General features: G+C 42.9%; 2 protein-coding genes across 3 annotated transcripts; one reads left to right on the top strand and one right to left on the bottom strand.

The window, feature by feature from the left end:
* Nucleotides 1–737: 737 nt before the first annotated feature.
* Nucleotides 738–2,275, bottom strand: LOC132983109 (protachykinin). Its single transcript, XM_061049354.1, has 5 exons — nt 1,630–2,275; nt 1,278–1,380; nt 1,162–1,185; nt 1,023–1,079; nt 738–946 (listed from the first exon to the last, which is right to left on the bottom strand). Exons 1-5 carry the CDS (start codon nt 1,726–1,728, stop codon nt 936–938), a joined length of 294 nt encoding a protein of 97 aa, XP_060905337.1. The 5' UTR covers nt 1,729–2,275; the 3' UTR covers nt 738–935.
* A 2,318-nt stretch (nt 2,276–4,593) lies between these two features.
* On the top strand, nt 4,594–16,118 carry si:dkey-256h2.1 (uncharacterized protein LOC337520 homolog). 2 transcript variants are annotated; one of them, XM_061049831.1, is made up of 13 exons: nt 4,594–5,210; nt 7,015–7,151; nt 8,132–8,307; nt 8,812–8,972; nt 9,275–9,415; nt 9,552–9,673; nt 9,971–10,139; nt 10,314–10,459; nt 11,986–12,060; nt 12,408–12,553; nt 12,634–12,760; nt 14,159–14,292; nt 15,891–16,118. In XM_061049831.1, the coding sequence occupies exons 1-13, from the start codon at nt 4,765–4,767 to the stop codon at nt 16,014–16,016; spliced, it is 2,106 nt and encodes a 701-aa protein (XP_060905814.1). In that variant the 5' UTR covers nt 4,594–4,764; the 3' UTR covers nt 16,017–16,118. The 2 variants fall into 2 exon arrangements, with proteins under 2 accessions (XP_060905814.1, XP_060905815.1); XM_061049832.1 differs by lacking the exon at nt 11,986–12,060 and having other exon boundaries at nt 4,599–5,210.
* Nucleotides 16,119–17,125: the final 1,007 nt, after the last annotated feature.

Genomic DNA, 17,125 nt, shown 5'->3' with positions numbered 1-17,125 from the left:
CATTTTCAGGTTACCCCGACTTTGAGCTGCTCTCAGATTTTCCTACAGGAGTCGGATTGAAATCTTTTTGTACGTGTTATCAGACGACTTTATGAACACATTTGTTAAGACATTTCTTCGTAAGGAATGTATTCCCAGATTGGCCAAATATCTGATCAAATTCCCTCACTAAGAGGACACTTTGTGTTTGTCGTCAACAGCAGGGGAGTGTCTTGAATTTTCTGACTGGGGGGGTCCGACTGTGGCACTAACAGAGATTTGAAGTGTGCAGTCTAACTTGCAATATTTTAGTCCTGACACATTTCCAGTTAGTTCATTGCCAGTAAGACAGAGTGCATTACTCTCCTATGCTCCTGTCTTATGAAATAGATATTGATGTAAAAACAAGGATTGTTTTTAAGGATTTTTGGGGTGGCCAATCAGATTTCTAGGGGGGCGACACGCCCCTGGTCGACAGTAAATATGATCCTGACAGCTTGAGTTTAAAGAATCAAATGTTCCCATGATGATATTCTGCAGGAAATGCATGTTAGGTCATTTTTGACTCCCTTAGGGAAGCTCGGAGTAGCATTATAAACACTGATTTCTTAAAATGTATAAAAGATAAGTTAAAATGTAACTACGTTGACATCATAAACTTTTTCAGGAGTACCTGGAAGATGAAATGATAGCAGCTCATATCTACATAGACACCGCAAGAAGGTTTCATCACGGAAAAATTACCAAGTCACCTCAGATGCATTTACAAATTACAGTTTTCAACATTTTATTCAAACGCTAGATGGCGCTGTTTCTCATATCTAAGCATTGGAGACAGTTTCAATTTGTTACATTTGACATGTTATGAAAGAATCACAAACAGACCCGTCAAAAAAATGAAATTAAACAAAGTAAAATGAATAAATAAGACATGGATCTTCAGTCTTGTTCGCAGCTCAAAAGGTTCCTGCAGGGATGAAATCATCTGTTACCAGGCAGCATTACCCTTCAGTTGATTTCATATCACAACGGAAGTGTCCTACCTTGATCCTCAAATCCCCTTTTACCCATCAGACCAACGAAGGTTTGAAATTTATGCCCTTGAACAAAAAAACAAGTTGAAATATTTCAGTGTCAGTCCGCATTTTTTACGACATTGAAAGCAAGCGAAATAATACTTACGTTTACGTGCTGTCTGCGTTTTCGCTGTTAAGGGGGGAAAAAATAAAATAAGACACGTGTGGAGCTTTCTTAAATATAAATCAGGTTTTTAAGTGGTGTGAAATGACATCAAATACCGAATTCTTTCTTCCCCAAGAGTCCTAGATATTGGCGTGGTCCCAGTTTTCTGGCCATCCTTCCTAAGACATCCTGAACTCCTCCAGAGTTTGGCCATTTGTTCTTGTTAGAGCCCAAAGAGAGAGAGAGAGAGAGAGAGAGAATGGTTATCCTTATCCTCCAGACTATAATTGTCCCATGAAGACTTGTTCCATATAAAACCTCTTCCTCAGCGTATCATCTTGTATTATTTTGTGTTTTAGAAATGACTGCTCCATCGCTAGATGTTCAGGCAAACGCTGTACGCAAAATGTATATGTCTTTTCGAACAGGCACACTCACTCCTTTTCTCCAATCTCAGGGGTCTCTTACCTCCTCGAAGCCTTCTCTCCAGTTATCAACATCCACGTCTCGACTGCAGACATTTGTAAGAAGCAGCGCAGCTATTAGAATAAGTTTAACGAGCTCCATCAATGCCTAAAGAACCCGTGCGTAATTTCATCCAAAGTCCTCTGCGTAAAAATATGAAAGCTGAAACCTTCCTGCGTGGACTAAATATAATAACTATTTGTGTGCAGGTAGTAAACAGCTCGCTGTTGTATTATTTGAGTTGATGCAGAGCAGAGAACAGTCGTTCCCTATTGATGCTTCAATGGTCCGTTTGCGCACTTTGCGGGGTTTTTACGCACTGATGGAGTGGATGATGTCGGTCCTCTTCGGTGATTATAATCTGTGAGTCACGAGGCTTCATTTCGACATCAATTATGAAAAATATTCTCCTCTCATGCGCTGGACCTTTGGGGGAGATAACACTGGACCAAATATTTATCATTAGCAGCTGATAAATTCACCAGACAAACCTGCATCTCCAATCTCCTTCTCCGGTATTTTATGAAGTCTGTATATATTTTTTTATTTTGGTCATTCATTAAAAAATTCAAATATAGTCCATTTAACACAATAAAATTCAAACAATCAATGACAAAAAACAACATTTTAAAAGGCGTTTCAAATACTTTTTGACACAATTTTCTTTCAGGCACATCGCTCTTTTGCGATCCACCGAAAACAGAGCCCTATCTCCAAAGTCACTATTTAAACTAAATGAAATGGGCTACAATGAAATGCAAAGGAAGCTACCTGCAGTAAAGATCACTATTTGTTTCCTCTCACTTAGGCCCTTTTTCAAACCGGCCACTACACCTTACCCCTACCCACTACCCCTCCGTTTGCGCGTCCCCGCGGAGGGTCCGCCATATTAAGTCCTTCCCAAACCAACTAGCGGGGAGTGGTAGTGGGTTAAAAAACCCTCCACCAGCGAATGCGCACCGATGACGACTTTCGGATCACGTGCAACACCTATTGTGTCCGGTCGTCATGGATGAAGCAACCTGTGAGTTCCGTGCAAGTGTCTATAAACACTTATCCAACTAAGATAGACATTTAATATCATCATACAGACGTTAAGAACTTCAAATGTGTACTGAGGATCAAATATATGTTTATTTATTGTAAAGTGTTTTATATTTACAGGGACTGTTGCAAAAACAAAAGAATATCATGTTGCAGACAACTTTTCGCTGTTAATATTTATTTCTTATTTTTCTACTTTTGATTTCTTTGTGAAATCTCAATTCAACAACAAAAAATACACTTTTTGCTGCTCTGACAACAATATTATCCTTGTCTTTGCATTAATTTAGGACTCCCTGTTCTATGAAATTACAATAACTTAGCTGAAATTATAAATTACAATAAACAATGTAGACTCAATCTAATAGTTTTGTTATAAGTCTACACTAATATAACTTACTAAAGAAGAATAAGAATAATCTAGGCTACATAAATATTTTGACAGAATAAATTAGCTACAAAAAAAAGCCGTTCCTGTAAGATACCGCTGAGTAACCATGGTAACACACAGTTCTCGTTTCCACCTGAGAGAGGGAAGTTTTTCCCAAAGCCTGCTGCTGTATTTCTACCCTATACCTTGATGAAGGAGACTTCATTCAGCTGCGAGTGTGACTCTCTTTTCCTGCTGCACCTCCTTTAGTACACTTCCTGGTTTCTCACGCTCTCTCCTCTCCCGCTTGATTGGTTGTTGTTTGCACTCTGTCACTAATTAATTAGATTGAATTCACCTGCCTCCTCCTTATTTAAGACTGCACTCCCTTGCACTCACGTTTTCATCGTCACATGGGGCGGCAGTTCAGCAATGGTAAGGTGGCTTTTACTCCTATTTTAGTTACTATCTAGTCCATTTTAATTTGTCCTAAGCACTTTATTTAAATTTATTTCCTTTCAGAAAGTAATTTGACTTGTTTATTGTACTAAAATTATTTTATTTTGTCTTTCAGCATGGCTGTTCAATCCCATGTGTGTCCTACGTTACCCTTATTATTCACCTAATTTGAAGAAATAAACCTGTTACCTAAAATCAAGTCTTGTTGGATTCCTGCATCCTGACCCGATGCCCCCATGGTGATGGTACCTGAACTTTGAACCCTTCCTAACACGACCTGCAGCCTGTTGTAACCACAAACTGTAAATATCAATGGACAAAGGCAAAGCCTGAGTGACGTCACTCGTCCGTTCATGCAGGGGGCGCTGGAGTCCCATCGATGGCGGTCTCCATGCTGGAAATCCTGTCTCACCCTGACTTTCAGTCGACCTAATGACAGGCTGAGAGCTGGAGCCGAGGAAGCTTTTTGACAAACCGTTACACCGCACCTACCTGTCAATCAGGTCAGCTACACGCCTTATTGTGAATAACTCTTACCCTTCATCAAATCAAAACCGATGAGGAATCAAAAAATGACCTCTGTACAGTGTGTGCCGATCGAGACGTGAGCCAATCAGACCTGTTTAATTTTTTTTAAACCAGGCTGTAAACATGTTAATGTCCGCTGTAGAAACTGTCTTTATATAATGGGTGTGTATGTGACTTCCTGTGCTTCCGCAGACAGCCTCAAGGGGTAGCCTACACTCCACAACAGCAGGATTTTTCACTGCCGACAAGGCGGACAGCAAATCATACTTCAGGATTTTGTGGTAGCCACTTGGTTGGCCAATCAGGTTTTTAAGGGTGGTCCTGGTCACCCCTTGGTTTCGCCACTGGCAGGTGACCGGTAACTTCCGCACTTAAAGGCTGTCAAACATATCCCTGAGGGTAACGTTACATTTTCAGGGAGCACAATATGTGAGGAGGGGGTCACTGAGGATTTTCTGCGCCTGTCTAATGGTAGACTTTAATCAAAATCCCAGTTTGTAGATATTCAGCGTCGTGGTTTGCGGTTTTTTTTAAAGAGTTTTGTCCTACTAGAGCCGCCGTAGACACCAGCTCGACCCGCCTACAACTCAAATATCTGACAGGAAGATTAGAGTCCGTCAAAACAGTGTTTAACAGCAGCCGTCTGACCTTTTTAAACCCAGACGAACTCTGTGAGAGAGATGCTCGGACTCCACTGACCCGTGGTGAGTTCACGGTCACTCACCGTCTGGGGGAAAATGGCTTTGCTGTGCACAAAGTTTTCTATGTTTTGGTGCCTTATTGCTTTGACAGCTCATGTGATTAAAGGCGAACGGAAAGCGAAACTACTTGGCGAGGAAGAGGCCTGTGACTCCCGAGAAAACCCAATCAGCATAAGGTCCTCGAAAACACCCACCTCCTCACCTGGGCCGGAACCGGGAGACCCCGCAGCCGCGTTTACAGTCCGAACTCTGGATGGAGAGTTCGCCTTCAAGCCCGGTGCCCAGCAGGGACCTGTCATCATCCACGCCTTCACTAACAAGTCGGGGTTTTTGGAGTGCATGTGGAGCTCCGAGTCGTCCCTGACCAGCCTGGTGCAGGACCTGCCGGACAGCACACAGGTCCTCTTCCTGTCCCTGGACGACTCCGCGGTCACTGATGCTCTGTGGATGAGGGAGCAGCTGCAGCGGGTCGCCCTGCACAGGTGACCCAGAGGAGACACTCAGGTGTATAGAAACCCAGTGCTTGTAATGACATAAATAATAATAATATGCTTAACCCATTAATCTCCACACTGCACTTTTAAAAAACTGAACTGAAAACAAATCGGAAGTTAGATAACTAGTTTGAGTTTTGGTCACAAGGAGGAGCAGATTTTCTTGAATTTTAACTTTAAAACAGCAGGTTAGAAATGTCTGCTCTTCATAATTCTGCAGACACACACAGTTTAGACTCTTTGAAATGTATATAATGAATGAATGAAAGACTTTAAATTAAAAAAAACAAACACAACAGTTTTGTCCCAAAGGGAGTGTAGGTAGTTTATATATTATTCCAACCAATTCTCACATTTCTTCACAACTAATATACAAAAGTATCCCCAGATTGTTCCCCACCTAAAATAAATAAATAATCCAACAGTATTTACAACCCAAATATCCACCCGTTAAAAAATAATCATGATCGTTTATTTCGTTTTCTCGCTCTACTTTTCACATTTTGTGTGTGTGTGGTCATGATAAATACCTGAGATCAAACATTTTCATTTGGTTTCGTGTCACCACCAAGAGGCAACCTCCGGTCTTGAAAAATGAAGTTGATGTGGTAGTGCGAAATCCTGCAGTTCATAAAGTGTCCACTAGAGGGCTGGCTCCAGGAACACAAGAAGTCACATACACGCCCATTCAAAAAAGCCTGTTTTTGTTTACAACCTGGTAGTGTTGTAGTCAGGCAGGGCAACCGAAACAAGACGAAGACCATAAATATCAATGAGAAATCTTCATCTTGTGTGCAGGGGGCCTGTCACTCACTTAGACTGTAACACAGGGAAGGATGTGGCCGTAACCGGGGGATAAAAATCAAATTATGAATGAATTGAAGTTATTTGTTCTTTTAGAATGAGGCGCTGTCCTTCTAAACACAGTAATGAAGTGGAAATGGCCGATCAGTGGTGGTCTTGAATGGTCGTGTTTTAAAGAGGTCATATTATGACCTTTTTGGGGTTCGTATATTTAATCTATGTTCCTACTTTTGTACGTTCACAATAGCTAAAGTCCGAATAAAGTGTCTGTTTTCATGTACTGCTCCTCCTTGCTCCCTCTACGCTCTGAGTCCGTCAGCTACACTCTGCTGAGCCCACACTGTTAGACCCCACGTGGGCCAAGTCTGCTCTGATTGGTCTGCCGATCCGCTCTGTCGTTATTGGTCAGTTGCTCAGCACGCGTCTCGGAAATTTCAACATGAGCTGCAGGGCTTGCCACAACGAGCCAATGGGCTTAGATCAGTGATCTCACACTGACAATGACGTCGCACTGAAAATTTTTATCAAGGGGGGCTAGAACCGAGCGTTACATGCGGCTAATGCTACAGCTAACAGGAGGAGGTAGGAGAAGCCGCATTTCCGCGGACTTTGAATTTTTGCACATCGATGTGCCTAAACATGCACAGGACACATGGAAAACACACTAAAGAGCATATAAAACCAGAAAAAAGCATAATATGGGACCTTTTTAAAATCCGGAGTCCACCCAGTCTGAGACCGAGTGAAAATGCTTTCGATTCCGAGGCGTGACTGAGACCTTCAAAGAGTGGTCTCAAGACCAAGACCGATCTGACAGGTGGGTGCGATGTAGCAGTTTGTTATGGAGCTGACATCTGTTCATCTGGAGGTGAATTATTCCGACAGTGCGTCACAGGTTTAATCCCTCTCGAGGCCCTTCTTTTTTTTTTTTTGTTGATGTCCTGCCGAGGCAAAATAAACTGTGTGCTTGATTTCACATGTTTCACAGCGGTAAGAAGGAGGTCCTGTCCCGGCTGCACTTCTCTCCTCTGCCGGTCTTCACTCTGGGAAACTGGATCCCCAGCGTGCTTTACTACTGGGGCGGCTCGTCCCGTGTCCTCACCCAGGCTGTTTTCACCTCGGCGGGTAAGACTGCCGCTTCTTTGCGAGTCTAATGCCTCGAAATCTGTGTCTGCCTGTTGTCTGCCTCACCTGATCAGCTGAGACGCAGCATGTGGGTGTCTACTATCAGAACAAATGACATGTAAGGAAGAGTCTTAAATATCCATATGTTCAGAAAAGGTATATTTTTCTGAATATTTCTTGACGACCTGACTCCTTCTGTAAGACTGGATATTTTTAAGTGATGCGTTTTTCATACAGGAGCTTAAACGGAATAATCCTCTTGGCGTGAGCCCGTAAATCTGTCTGAATTTAAACCCTGCTAACAAGAAGTGTGTACAGGTCAGAGGTCATACTGGGGAGTCTTTTGGTGTTAACATTCAAATTAAACCCCACCCCCAATCGCCCCAAGAATATGTTCACTGCTTGCACCTACACTTCAACCTACCGCACGCCAGCACAAGCTAACCGCTTGTGTTTGGCACCTGCCTGTCCAACAGAAAGCAGACCAATCTGTCAGCAGTCTGTGTGTAAAAGCCAGACAGACAGACTGGACTAATGCAGACTATGGCTGCAGCACGGCGCTAACCCGCAAGGATTAGACATCCTGAATTAAACGAAATAAATACTCTACTGATATTTAAACTTGATTAATTGGCCAACCCTACAATCTGACATTACTAAATAGATGAATAGTCCTTTCATCATGTTTCAGAAAGCAGGGAGAGTGCATTTTTTAAAGATTTGCACCACTTGTTTTTAGGAGAAAAATGTCAAACATCACGTAAGATCAAGTCCTATTTTACCTTAAAAATAAAGTAAAAGAAATCTGCCCATTGGGCGAGCCATATGAGCTATTGTATTCACATATGCAGTTCATAGAGTGCATACTGTGTTATCTCTACAGTTACAGCAAGACACAATACTTGTGACTAAAGATAACACACTAGAGACACACAATCTGTTGTTTCCCTTTGTATTTATATATTTTTCTCCACTCACAGGGTGGAACTTGCCGGTTATTATCAAGAGACTTGACGGCAGGTACGATTGGCTCATGACAAAATGGGGTCCGAAGTCGCATCAGCTGGTGGATGCAGATGACGGATGTGAACCTTCTCCTGCGGTGGCGGGCGCTGTGGCCTGGGTGTCTGAGGGCAACTGCTCCTTCTTCACTAAGGTCTGTCTCTGTCAGCGATACAGAATGAGATTAAACATGAGATTTCAAAGCATGCAGCAGTATTTGAAAGCAGTATGTTACAGTATATTCTAAATTGTATATGTGTATATATAGATATATGAATATTTAAATTTGTTTGTTTTTATGACAAATCTTTGCAGATATTTTCATTTCAATGTTTAGTGTGTTCCTTGTAAAAGTCCTTATGGTTTGTCTTCCTGTCTTATTTTATTCTCTTCTTTCTTCTGCACAAATAAATATAGAATGATACAGTCGTTTTCAGACATTATATATTTATGTATGATGCATCGTGAATATCTCCGGGTGTGACAGATGCCGACTCTGGTGAAATCTGGTCTAAACGTATCACTTTTGAGCCAGTTTTAGTTTTAAGTAAAAATCTTCTCTGGGAGAGTAGAACCAGCAGAGTGATTAGACATGATAATAAATGATTCCCTCCACCTGTTTCATTAGACTCATCATCCGATCCTCGTTTCCTTTCAGGTGGAGAACATGGCCAAATCCAACGCCTCCGGTGTCCTCGTCTACACTCTCCCTGGTAACCCGCTCCAGGATATGAACTGCGAGGGGGAAGATTGCAACACGACGCTGAACATCCCCGCTTCCATGGTGCACCTGGAGCCGTCGGTGGCTCAGGCGCTTCAGTAAGGATTAAACACTTCCTCTGTTTGAGCTGTGACATCGTTTCACTTTGATTAAGGGAACAATTTCAAAGTTAAAGTCAGTCGCTCGATGCTTCCTCTTGGATTATGACTGTCACTTTCAGTCGTTTTTAATGGAAGGGGGCGATGCAAAGGTCTGTACAAACCAGAGAATCTGATTTTTAATTCAGGGTTAAGCTCGTTCATGTCACTGTAAATTGTCTTAGATTTGTCCGACATGAAACCTGGTTACTTTTCTTGTGTTGGTAGTTTTTTGTCAGTGAAACTTTTGTGTTGTTTTGCAGGTCTGGACAGCTGGTGTATGTGACCTTCCAGATCACGCCGTCACCGAGCTTCTTCCTATGCATTGACCAGCAGGGGGCGCTGGCTGAGATGGGCTGGTTCCTCTACCCCTCGTTTAGTTTTATCAACTGGCAGGCTCAGTGGTAAGAACACAAACATCACAATCTGTACAGGATACAACACTGTATTTCATTTCAACTTTCAAAAAACAATAAATGTGGAATATAAAGGAAAAGAGCAACAAAGAGGTGTCCGTCTTAAACAATATTTTGTATCCAGGTTTGATTTCTATGCAGAGCTGCAGATGAAGCTTCAGAAACCTGCCAATGTCATTCCTGTATTTGACAAAGTGCTGATGCAGGGGGAGAAAGGAGCGGTGGCCACAGTCAACCTGCCATTGGGTAACTTCATGAACACTTTCTTTTGTTCCTAGGCAAAAAACATGTCAACGAAAAATGACGAGAAATGTCTTTTGGATTAAGAGTTGATTTAAACTGTCTTCTGATGCTAAAACTTTCCCTACCTTGATAATGTAATCTTTTTTTATTGGACTCTTTCATATAAAACATCCATTAGAGACAAAATTAAAAACAATTAACACTTCAGTGAAAACATCAGGAGCCTGCCGAGAGAGACAGAAATCATGCATTAGAGCGTCCGTGTGAGGAGCTTTTTAATACCAACATGTGTCTCTTCAGGATTGTTGGACTACGACCTGCTTGAGCTGGACGCGTCCCTGTCGTGTCCCGGCAGGAGGGACTTGACCTGCGCTCACTGGGATCACACAGTGCAGCTGTTTGTGTGCTGCGATCACACCGGTCCGTACTGCGACACAGAGCTGGGCCGATGGATCACCGCCTTCCGCAGGTACAACATGCTGATGTGAAAACTGCTTTTTTATGAATGAGTCACAGCTTTTTAGGATTTGAAAACATCCATATACTCTCTATGAGGGTACTTAAACATTCTGGAGGAGGACATATACACGTAAATATAATCTGATGACCTGATCGTGTTATTTCGATTGTGTTAATTTGGCAGAGGAACTGGTCGTTGGCTGACTGACGTGTCTCCTCTGCGCCCCCTGCTGGACAGCCACCAGTGCACCCTCACAATGAAGACGGTGCCCTGGGCCATGCCGTGGTTCGTCTCTCTCAACCTGAGATTCAGCGTCAGCAATCAGACAGGTATAAACTGTGATAACTCAAGGTATTTACCATTTAAATTACACAGACAATATAAATGTATTTTATATAGATCATTACTGACTTTTAAAGGTTTTAAAGAGGACATATTATCCACCTTTTCAAACAGTCCCCCTGTGGTCTAAATGAAACATCTGTGCTGTGCTTTGGTCAAAATATAACATGAATCAAGCAGCAGAGGAGGTTTGTGACCCTGTATAAACCAGCTCTCAGAACACTCCGTTTTGGTGTGTGTGTCTCTTTAAATACGATGAGCCCCCCCGAGTTTTCCCCGTAGACATCACTCCTTCGTTATCGTCAATAAAAATGGCCGACCTGCGCAAAAGTTTTGCTCTAGGCTGGGGGTGGAGTCCATGGGTGGAGATACCAGGGGAGGGGATTTTTTTTTTACCAGAATCCCACTGTGACATCACAAGGGGAGCAAATTAGAAACGGAGCATTTCTGTGTTGTAAGACTTATGCAGACCACAAACAACGGACTGGATGGGTTTATTTCACATGTTGTGGGTCAGTAGACTCTCAGGGTACCCAAATATATATTCAAAAACACTGTGAAAGTGGATTTTTCATAATATGTCCCCTTTAATGTAATCTCCTTGATACTTAACTTTCTACCATCGATTAAACTGCAAATAAATTGTCCGGCTTCAGTATTAAAATTCTGCCCGTGATAGTTGTTTGTACAGCCGTGTATGGGGAGAAAATTTTGGTTCTCCCTTTTTTTTTTTTTAAGATGTCAGGTGAAGCGTATCTTCATGGACAATAATCTTCTATCAAATAATGCTCAAAGTACAGAATCACTTTCTAACACCACTACTTGCTGAAACAAGGAGGCATGTTTTCAGCTACAAGCCAACCTCCCATCTCAGAGAAAATTAAACCATGCTGAGAACTGAGCTCTCGTCCTCTGTCAGAGTGAGAGAGACATGTCAAACATAGCGTCCCCCGCTTGACCTTTTTGTCAGTTCTCTCTTACTGGAGGATTTTTAAACAGCAGAGAGCAGGAATCCCCCCCCCCCCCCCCCGCAGGAAGGAACACACTGTCAGTAAATAGTTACCGAAAGATGTTTGGATTAAAATGAGACTCCCAGGAAAGACGGAGCTTCTAGCTCCTGGAAATATTTTTTGACTCAGAGTTTGACACAAAGGATGATGAGCCTGTCAGGCATCAGATGAGCACATGTCAGATTGGAGCCATGGCCTCATTTCCATCTGCAGTCCCTTTGGCAGGTTGTATACAAATGTACATAAAACCACAACGACAAGTAAAAACCAAACATAAATTGTACATTAGTTGACAGAGACACATTTATACAGGCTTTAAAATTGGCTGTGCAGTGTTCAAAACAAACCAGGATAAAGTACATTCACACTTCTACTTAAACGTCCCATATATATAAAATCCTCTTCATGTTTCTCTAACTCGAATGTGTCCCTAGTCTGTCTACAAACCCCCCAATGATGAGAAAAGTCAATCCTAACAGTCTTTTGCCTGCTCCACTTTTCAGAAAATGTGTGCTCAAACAGGCTGTTTGGAGATTTTCCCTTCATGACATCACAAAGGGCAGTAGCCCCTCCCCCAGGTGGGTGACACTCCCACAGCTAGGTGTTTGTTCTGCCTTCTCACTGTAAACAATAGGTCATGGAGCGAGAAAACCCGAGTACACCCAAGCCCTTCCAGAGAGGGGGCGTGGTCAGACACAGCTCATTTACATATTTAAAGGTACAGACACAGAAACAGCCTGTTCTGAGCAGGGCTGAAATAGAGGGGTTTATAGACATGATCAAATACAGGATCAGAGTGGATTTAGAACAAGACACTTCACACACATGTTCTGAGGAGCTCTGAGACTTATTTAAACTGGTTGAAGACGAGAAGAATATAAATCATAGTTTTTCAGTTATTCACAGTTTCCTTTTTGCTCCAAAGCTTCAGGAAACTTTACAGACGATGGTGAGGAGGAGAAGCTGCGCCCGTTCAGAGTGATGCCTCTGTACAGCGGGGGAACCTTCGACAAAAACTACAACAAGAGATTCAAGCCAATCAAATTCTCCATCCCCACGTCAACAAAAAAGGTAACAACAACATCTGCTCTCTGTTGCATTTGAAGAGCTTCATTTCTGTCTCGTCTCACCTGTCGAGCGTCTGTCTGCAGGTGGAGCTGTACGCCATCATCACGGCACACGGCAGCGACGACAACAGTTGTGGGGAGTTTTGTGTCACCTCCCATCACTTCCTGTTCAACGCTTATTATAACAACACGCTCTTATTCGATTCTGCAGGTGAGAAACGTCGGCTCTGTCTGATGAACTTTTACTCTCAAATCTCATTCCGATTTTAAAGTTGTTTCTTTTAAATCATATTCAAACACATGATGTTGTTCTGAATATAGACAATAAATAAGTGGATTGAGCAAAGGCTCTGTCACATAGAGTTATTCGGCTGCATTCAGAGGTGATGCTTGTCAACAGGCTGGGCAGGCAACTGCTTGGGGCCCCAGACCCGTAGGGGGCCGCTGATGGCTGACAAACTCCAAACCACAGCAGGGGCTCAAAATGTGTACATTTTGCAGTGACAGTAGGAAAACCTCCCTAACGGAGATCCCATCTGACAGCACTCATTCTCCTTGCCATGCTGCAAGTGTTGCATGCATTATTGCTGACAAAACCAAAGTTTGTCAATGAAAGTCAACAAGGGGAGGAGTATGCGTCGGGACCCTGGCAGACATGAGCCCCGTTTCCACCAAGCGGTCCAGTAGAGTTTGGTACAGTTCGGTACGGTAAACCCTGAACTTGCTTGCGTTTCCACAGCCAACCGTACCCTTATTCTGTAAGCGGAGTGTAAGCCAGATGGAGATGGCAGCGTCAGCTATGTAATAGTGTGATGTGATATAGCTTCCCAACACAGTGTAGCCCGCTATTAATTAATTTAAATGTTGAAGAACAGGGACACAGTAAACAAAAGGGACTCATTAGGGTCAGATCGGTACCCTTGGCACCCCAATAGAGGGGAACCAAAAAAGTAGGACGGTACAGATCCCTTATTTTGGTACCACTCCCAACTATGGACGGTGGAAACACCAATAAATGGTTATCGTACTGAACCGGACTGCTTGGTGGAAACGGGGCTATAATGTCAGAGGGCCACCCGATACATTTTTGCCTTGAGCCCCAACAGACTCTAGAATCACCACTGGCCGCATCTGGTGTGTTGACCGCAGTGCTCTGACTGCAGCATGTTGGTGAAACAGCTCATATAAATAAGACAGTGCCACCTAATGTAAAGTAAATAAACAAAACAAGTAATAGAATCTTAAACTGGACCCTGAAGCTGACAGGAAGCCAGTGGAGAGACACCAGTACAGGAGTGATGCGGTCACATCGTCTCTTCCCGGTCAGAAGACGTGCTGCTGCGTTTTGGATCAGCTGCAAGAGACGACTGATCCACACCAACACACGGAGAACTACAAAAGTCTAAACAAACATGTGGAGGACTCTCTCAAATGTATCTGGAGGAAGAGAGTAGAAGAGCTTTACCTTTCCCAAAAGTCTCCGCTGTTTCATTCTCATCAGTTAATTATCGCTCGCTTTAATCGCTGGCTCAGTGTCCAGTGAAGGAAAGGGTCATTCGTTTCACTTATTATTTTCATTTGTTTTGGGGTTGTTGTGTTGAACCCTCAGGATCACCTCTGGGCTGTGCCATGCGGGTCAAAGAGGGGGCGGTGCCAAACGAACACGGCACGTGGCTGTACGGACGGGGAGGCTGGTGTGACGGACTGCAGGTTGATCCCTGGAGGCTCGATATCACCACACAGGTAAAGACTCCTGATCCCTTCTTGGTTTATTTCCAATACCTGTTGTTCAGAGTAGAGATGCACTGCTTGTGAAATCCGGGATGACATCAATGTTTGAAATCTCCATTTGGCCGATTGCTGATTCCCACTATAACGGCTCCAATCGAACTAAGCGAGGGAGGATGTGGGTAAACGACACGATCGGTAGGAGACAAAAACTCGGGGAATATCATCACCCTTTATTAGGCCCATCTAATATATGATTGGCTGGTTGAAAATAGTCCTGGTGACGCCAACAGTACCCTTCTGGAAGGACGATATTCAACTTGAAGTGTTCTTATCGACTGCACAAAAAAAGGCAGCGGTCGTATAAGGTAAGCTGGACGCTGCGGCTGCGTGCTGCTGCAAACGCTCTCTCCTCATTGGGAAAAATTCAAAGAAGCTGGCATTCAGATAAAAACGTCAGCTCCCTCGTATCCATGGGAGCAATTAGCTTCTTTTACCTCTTAGTTTTGAATTCCTTGACCTCATTGGTTGAATTTCCAGCCACATCTCACTAACCATGCTGCATCGAACATCAGACAAACAAAATGTAGCATTAAGAAGCTAAAAGGGCTAATATATTTTGAAGAGTTGGAGGAGACTAAAACAGAGCTAGAAACATGTAAAGGTTTGTCTTCTTTTCATCATAGCATTAACTAAAAGTCCCTTTTCCTTCCCTAACATGCTCATTTTGTAAAAGATGTTTGCTAATGTGTTCAACATTTATAGTTTGTCTGTAGGAATCACTAAACCTTCAAATTCACTTTTATTCTCTTCACACACATTTTCATGGTTACTGAGGATATGTGAAACACCCCCGTAAGCTTCTCGTTCTCCTTCAGATTTACAGAAATCTTCCACTGACGGTCACGCTGGAGTAAAACATTCGAGTGAAGGAAGCCCAATTAGATTTAAGTGCTTAATGGAAGTGATTTGTAGAGCTCGAAGGCTCTCGATGCGGTTGTGTAAACTCCTGAAGGTGTATCACATAATCAGCGTGTGCAGCTGTGTATCTGATGACTTCTGTAATTTATCTGCTTAACTTCAGGAGAACAGGGCTGTGGTCGATTAGTCTATTTTGCTGAGACGGTCAAGTTGTTGTTTTTATATTTTTTGGGGCTTTTTGCTTTTATAAGATGAACAACTTTAGAGAGACAGGAAATGTTGGAAGGAGAGAGAGAGAGGGGATGAGATTCAGCAAAGGGGTGGAGGTCAGATTTGAACCCACAACTGCTGCAAAAGTACTGCAGCCTCAGCACATGAGCCATTTTGGATATCTAGTAAACATTACATCTGCGCCATCTTTTTAATATAATGCCCTCCTGCCTATTGAAACAACCCCCCCTGTTTGGGACATGTCAATAAACCTTTAAAAAGATAATAGAGGAAAGCCATGCTGTTGTAAAATGTTCTAGTAATGATCAGGAGCGCCTGCAGAAAACAACTTATCCCCACATCCACTAAATAGTTGGTATTTCCTGATTGTGGTTCATCGTTTGTCCCTTTGTGAAGTATCTAAAGAATAAAAACGCTGCTTCTTTATCTTTCTACATTTGACATTTTCTATCTTCCTTCAGCTGGACATCAGCGGGTCTGAATCGAACACCGTCCTCTACTTCGGCCTGTTCAACGGGACGGATCCCAATCCATCCAAGGACCCCGGATACATCATCATGTCGTCTTTTCTCGTCTTCTACAAATGATGCCTCGCTGTGAAACTCAAAACTCTGAACATTTCTGTTGGACTGGAGGATACTACACTGAATGTACAATCAAGCCAAAGATTAAATGTCTATTTTCTTAAAGCTTTCCTTGCCTGTTTTCATTCATCTTGCTCCTATTTGATTCATTTGCGTAGACGGGAGGTAACAGTTAGATCTGGAATCATCACAGCGCTGGTGCCCAATATCACCTGCTTTGCTCTCCCAGTACGACAGACGTGTGCATGTTTCTCAAGTCGTCACCCTGAAGTCGACATGAAGAAGCCTTACTGGAGCTCAATAGGTACTCCATAAGCTGAAGATGTATTGTTCTGAGAGCGGCCTCTCCTCCATAATTGCACACAATCATGTCCAACTTGAAAGTTTAGGACAAAGAAAGTATCTCAGTGAGTCATCTTCTGCTTGGAGTTGAATCATTTTTTACTTCTAAACACGAAGATTTGCTTCTTAGCGGGTTTTTTCACCCGTAAGTGATGATTGAGCAGCTTCACTTTTGTATACGTCAGCTTTATTTTTGTAGGAAAATGCTGCCGACTCTGCCTTTAAGGCCATTACGCGTTTTTAAAGGAGCAAATACAACCAGATGTAATTTCAGTGTGAAAGCATGTTCTTTTATCTACATCATGTATAACCTACCTTTAAAGGCAGGGTTGTTAATTTCCTCCAGAAACATTTTTTAAGGTTTTGGTTGAAGTTGTCTTTAGGTCCTGACAGAAATGAATAACTCATGTTCTCTGAAAAAGGATGAAGGAAATCCGTCACCTGTATCAGTTTGTAAGCCTCTAAAAACTTCCAATGTCTGCCACGAGGTACCAATCTGATGAACCAATCACACGCCTCCCTGTCTCCCTGCCCGTTCTCTACCTCTTGTGTTCACTAGCCCGCACTTACAGCATAAGCTGAGGTCTGCTTCTGGACCAACGGCGCTCGTTCATGCAAGTGAGGGGCGTGGCTTTTGCGGGAGCACAGATGGGAGGGGGTGGGTGCAGATGAAGCACTGTGGGAATGCTACTTTCAAAATCTTGCTAGTTTTTGAAAATGACCAACCCCGCCTTCAAATGTCGTTCATTTTGGTCCAAATTGATTCACAA

The sequence above is a fragment of the Labrus mixtus genome, chromosome 11 (assembly GCF_963584025.1).
Source record: "Labrus mixtus chromosome 11, fLabMix1.1, whole genome shotgun sequence".
In the NCBI taxonomy this organism is placed as follows: domain Eukaryota; kingdom Metazoa; phylum Chordata; class Actinopteri; order Labriformes; family Labridae; genus Labrus; species Labrus mixtus.
The sequence above is the reverse complement of the archived record's forward strand: the minus strand, read 5'-3'. Positions and strand labels throughout refer to the sequence as shown.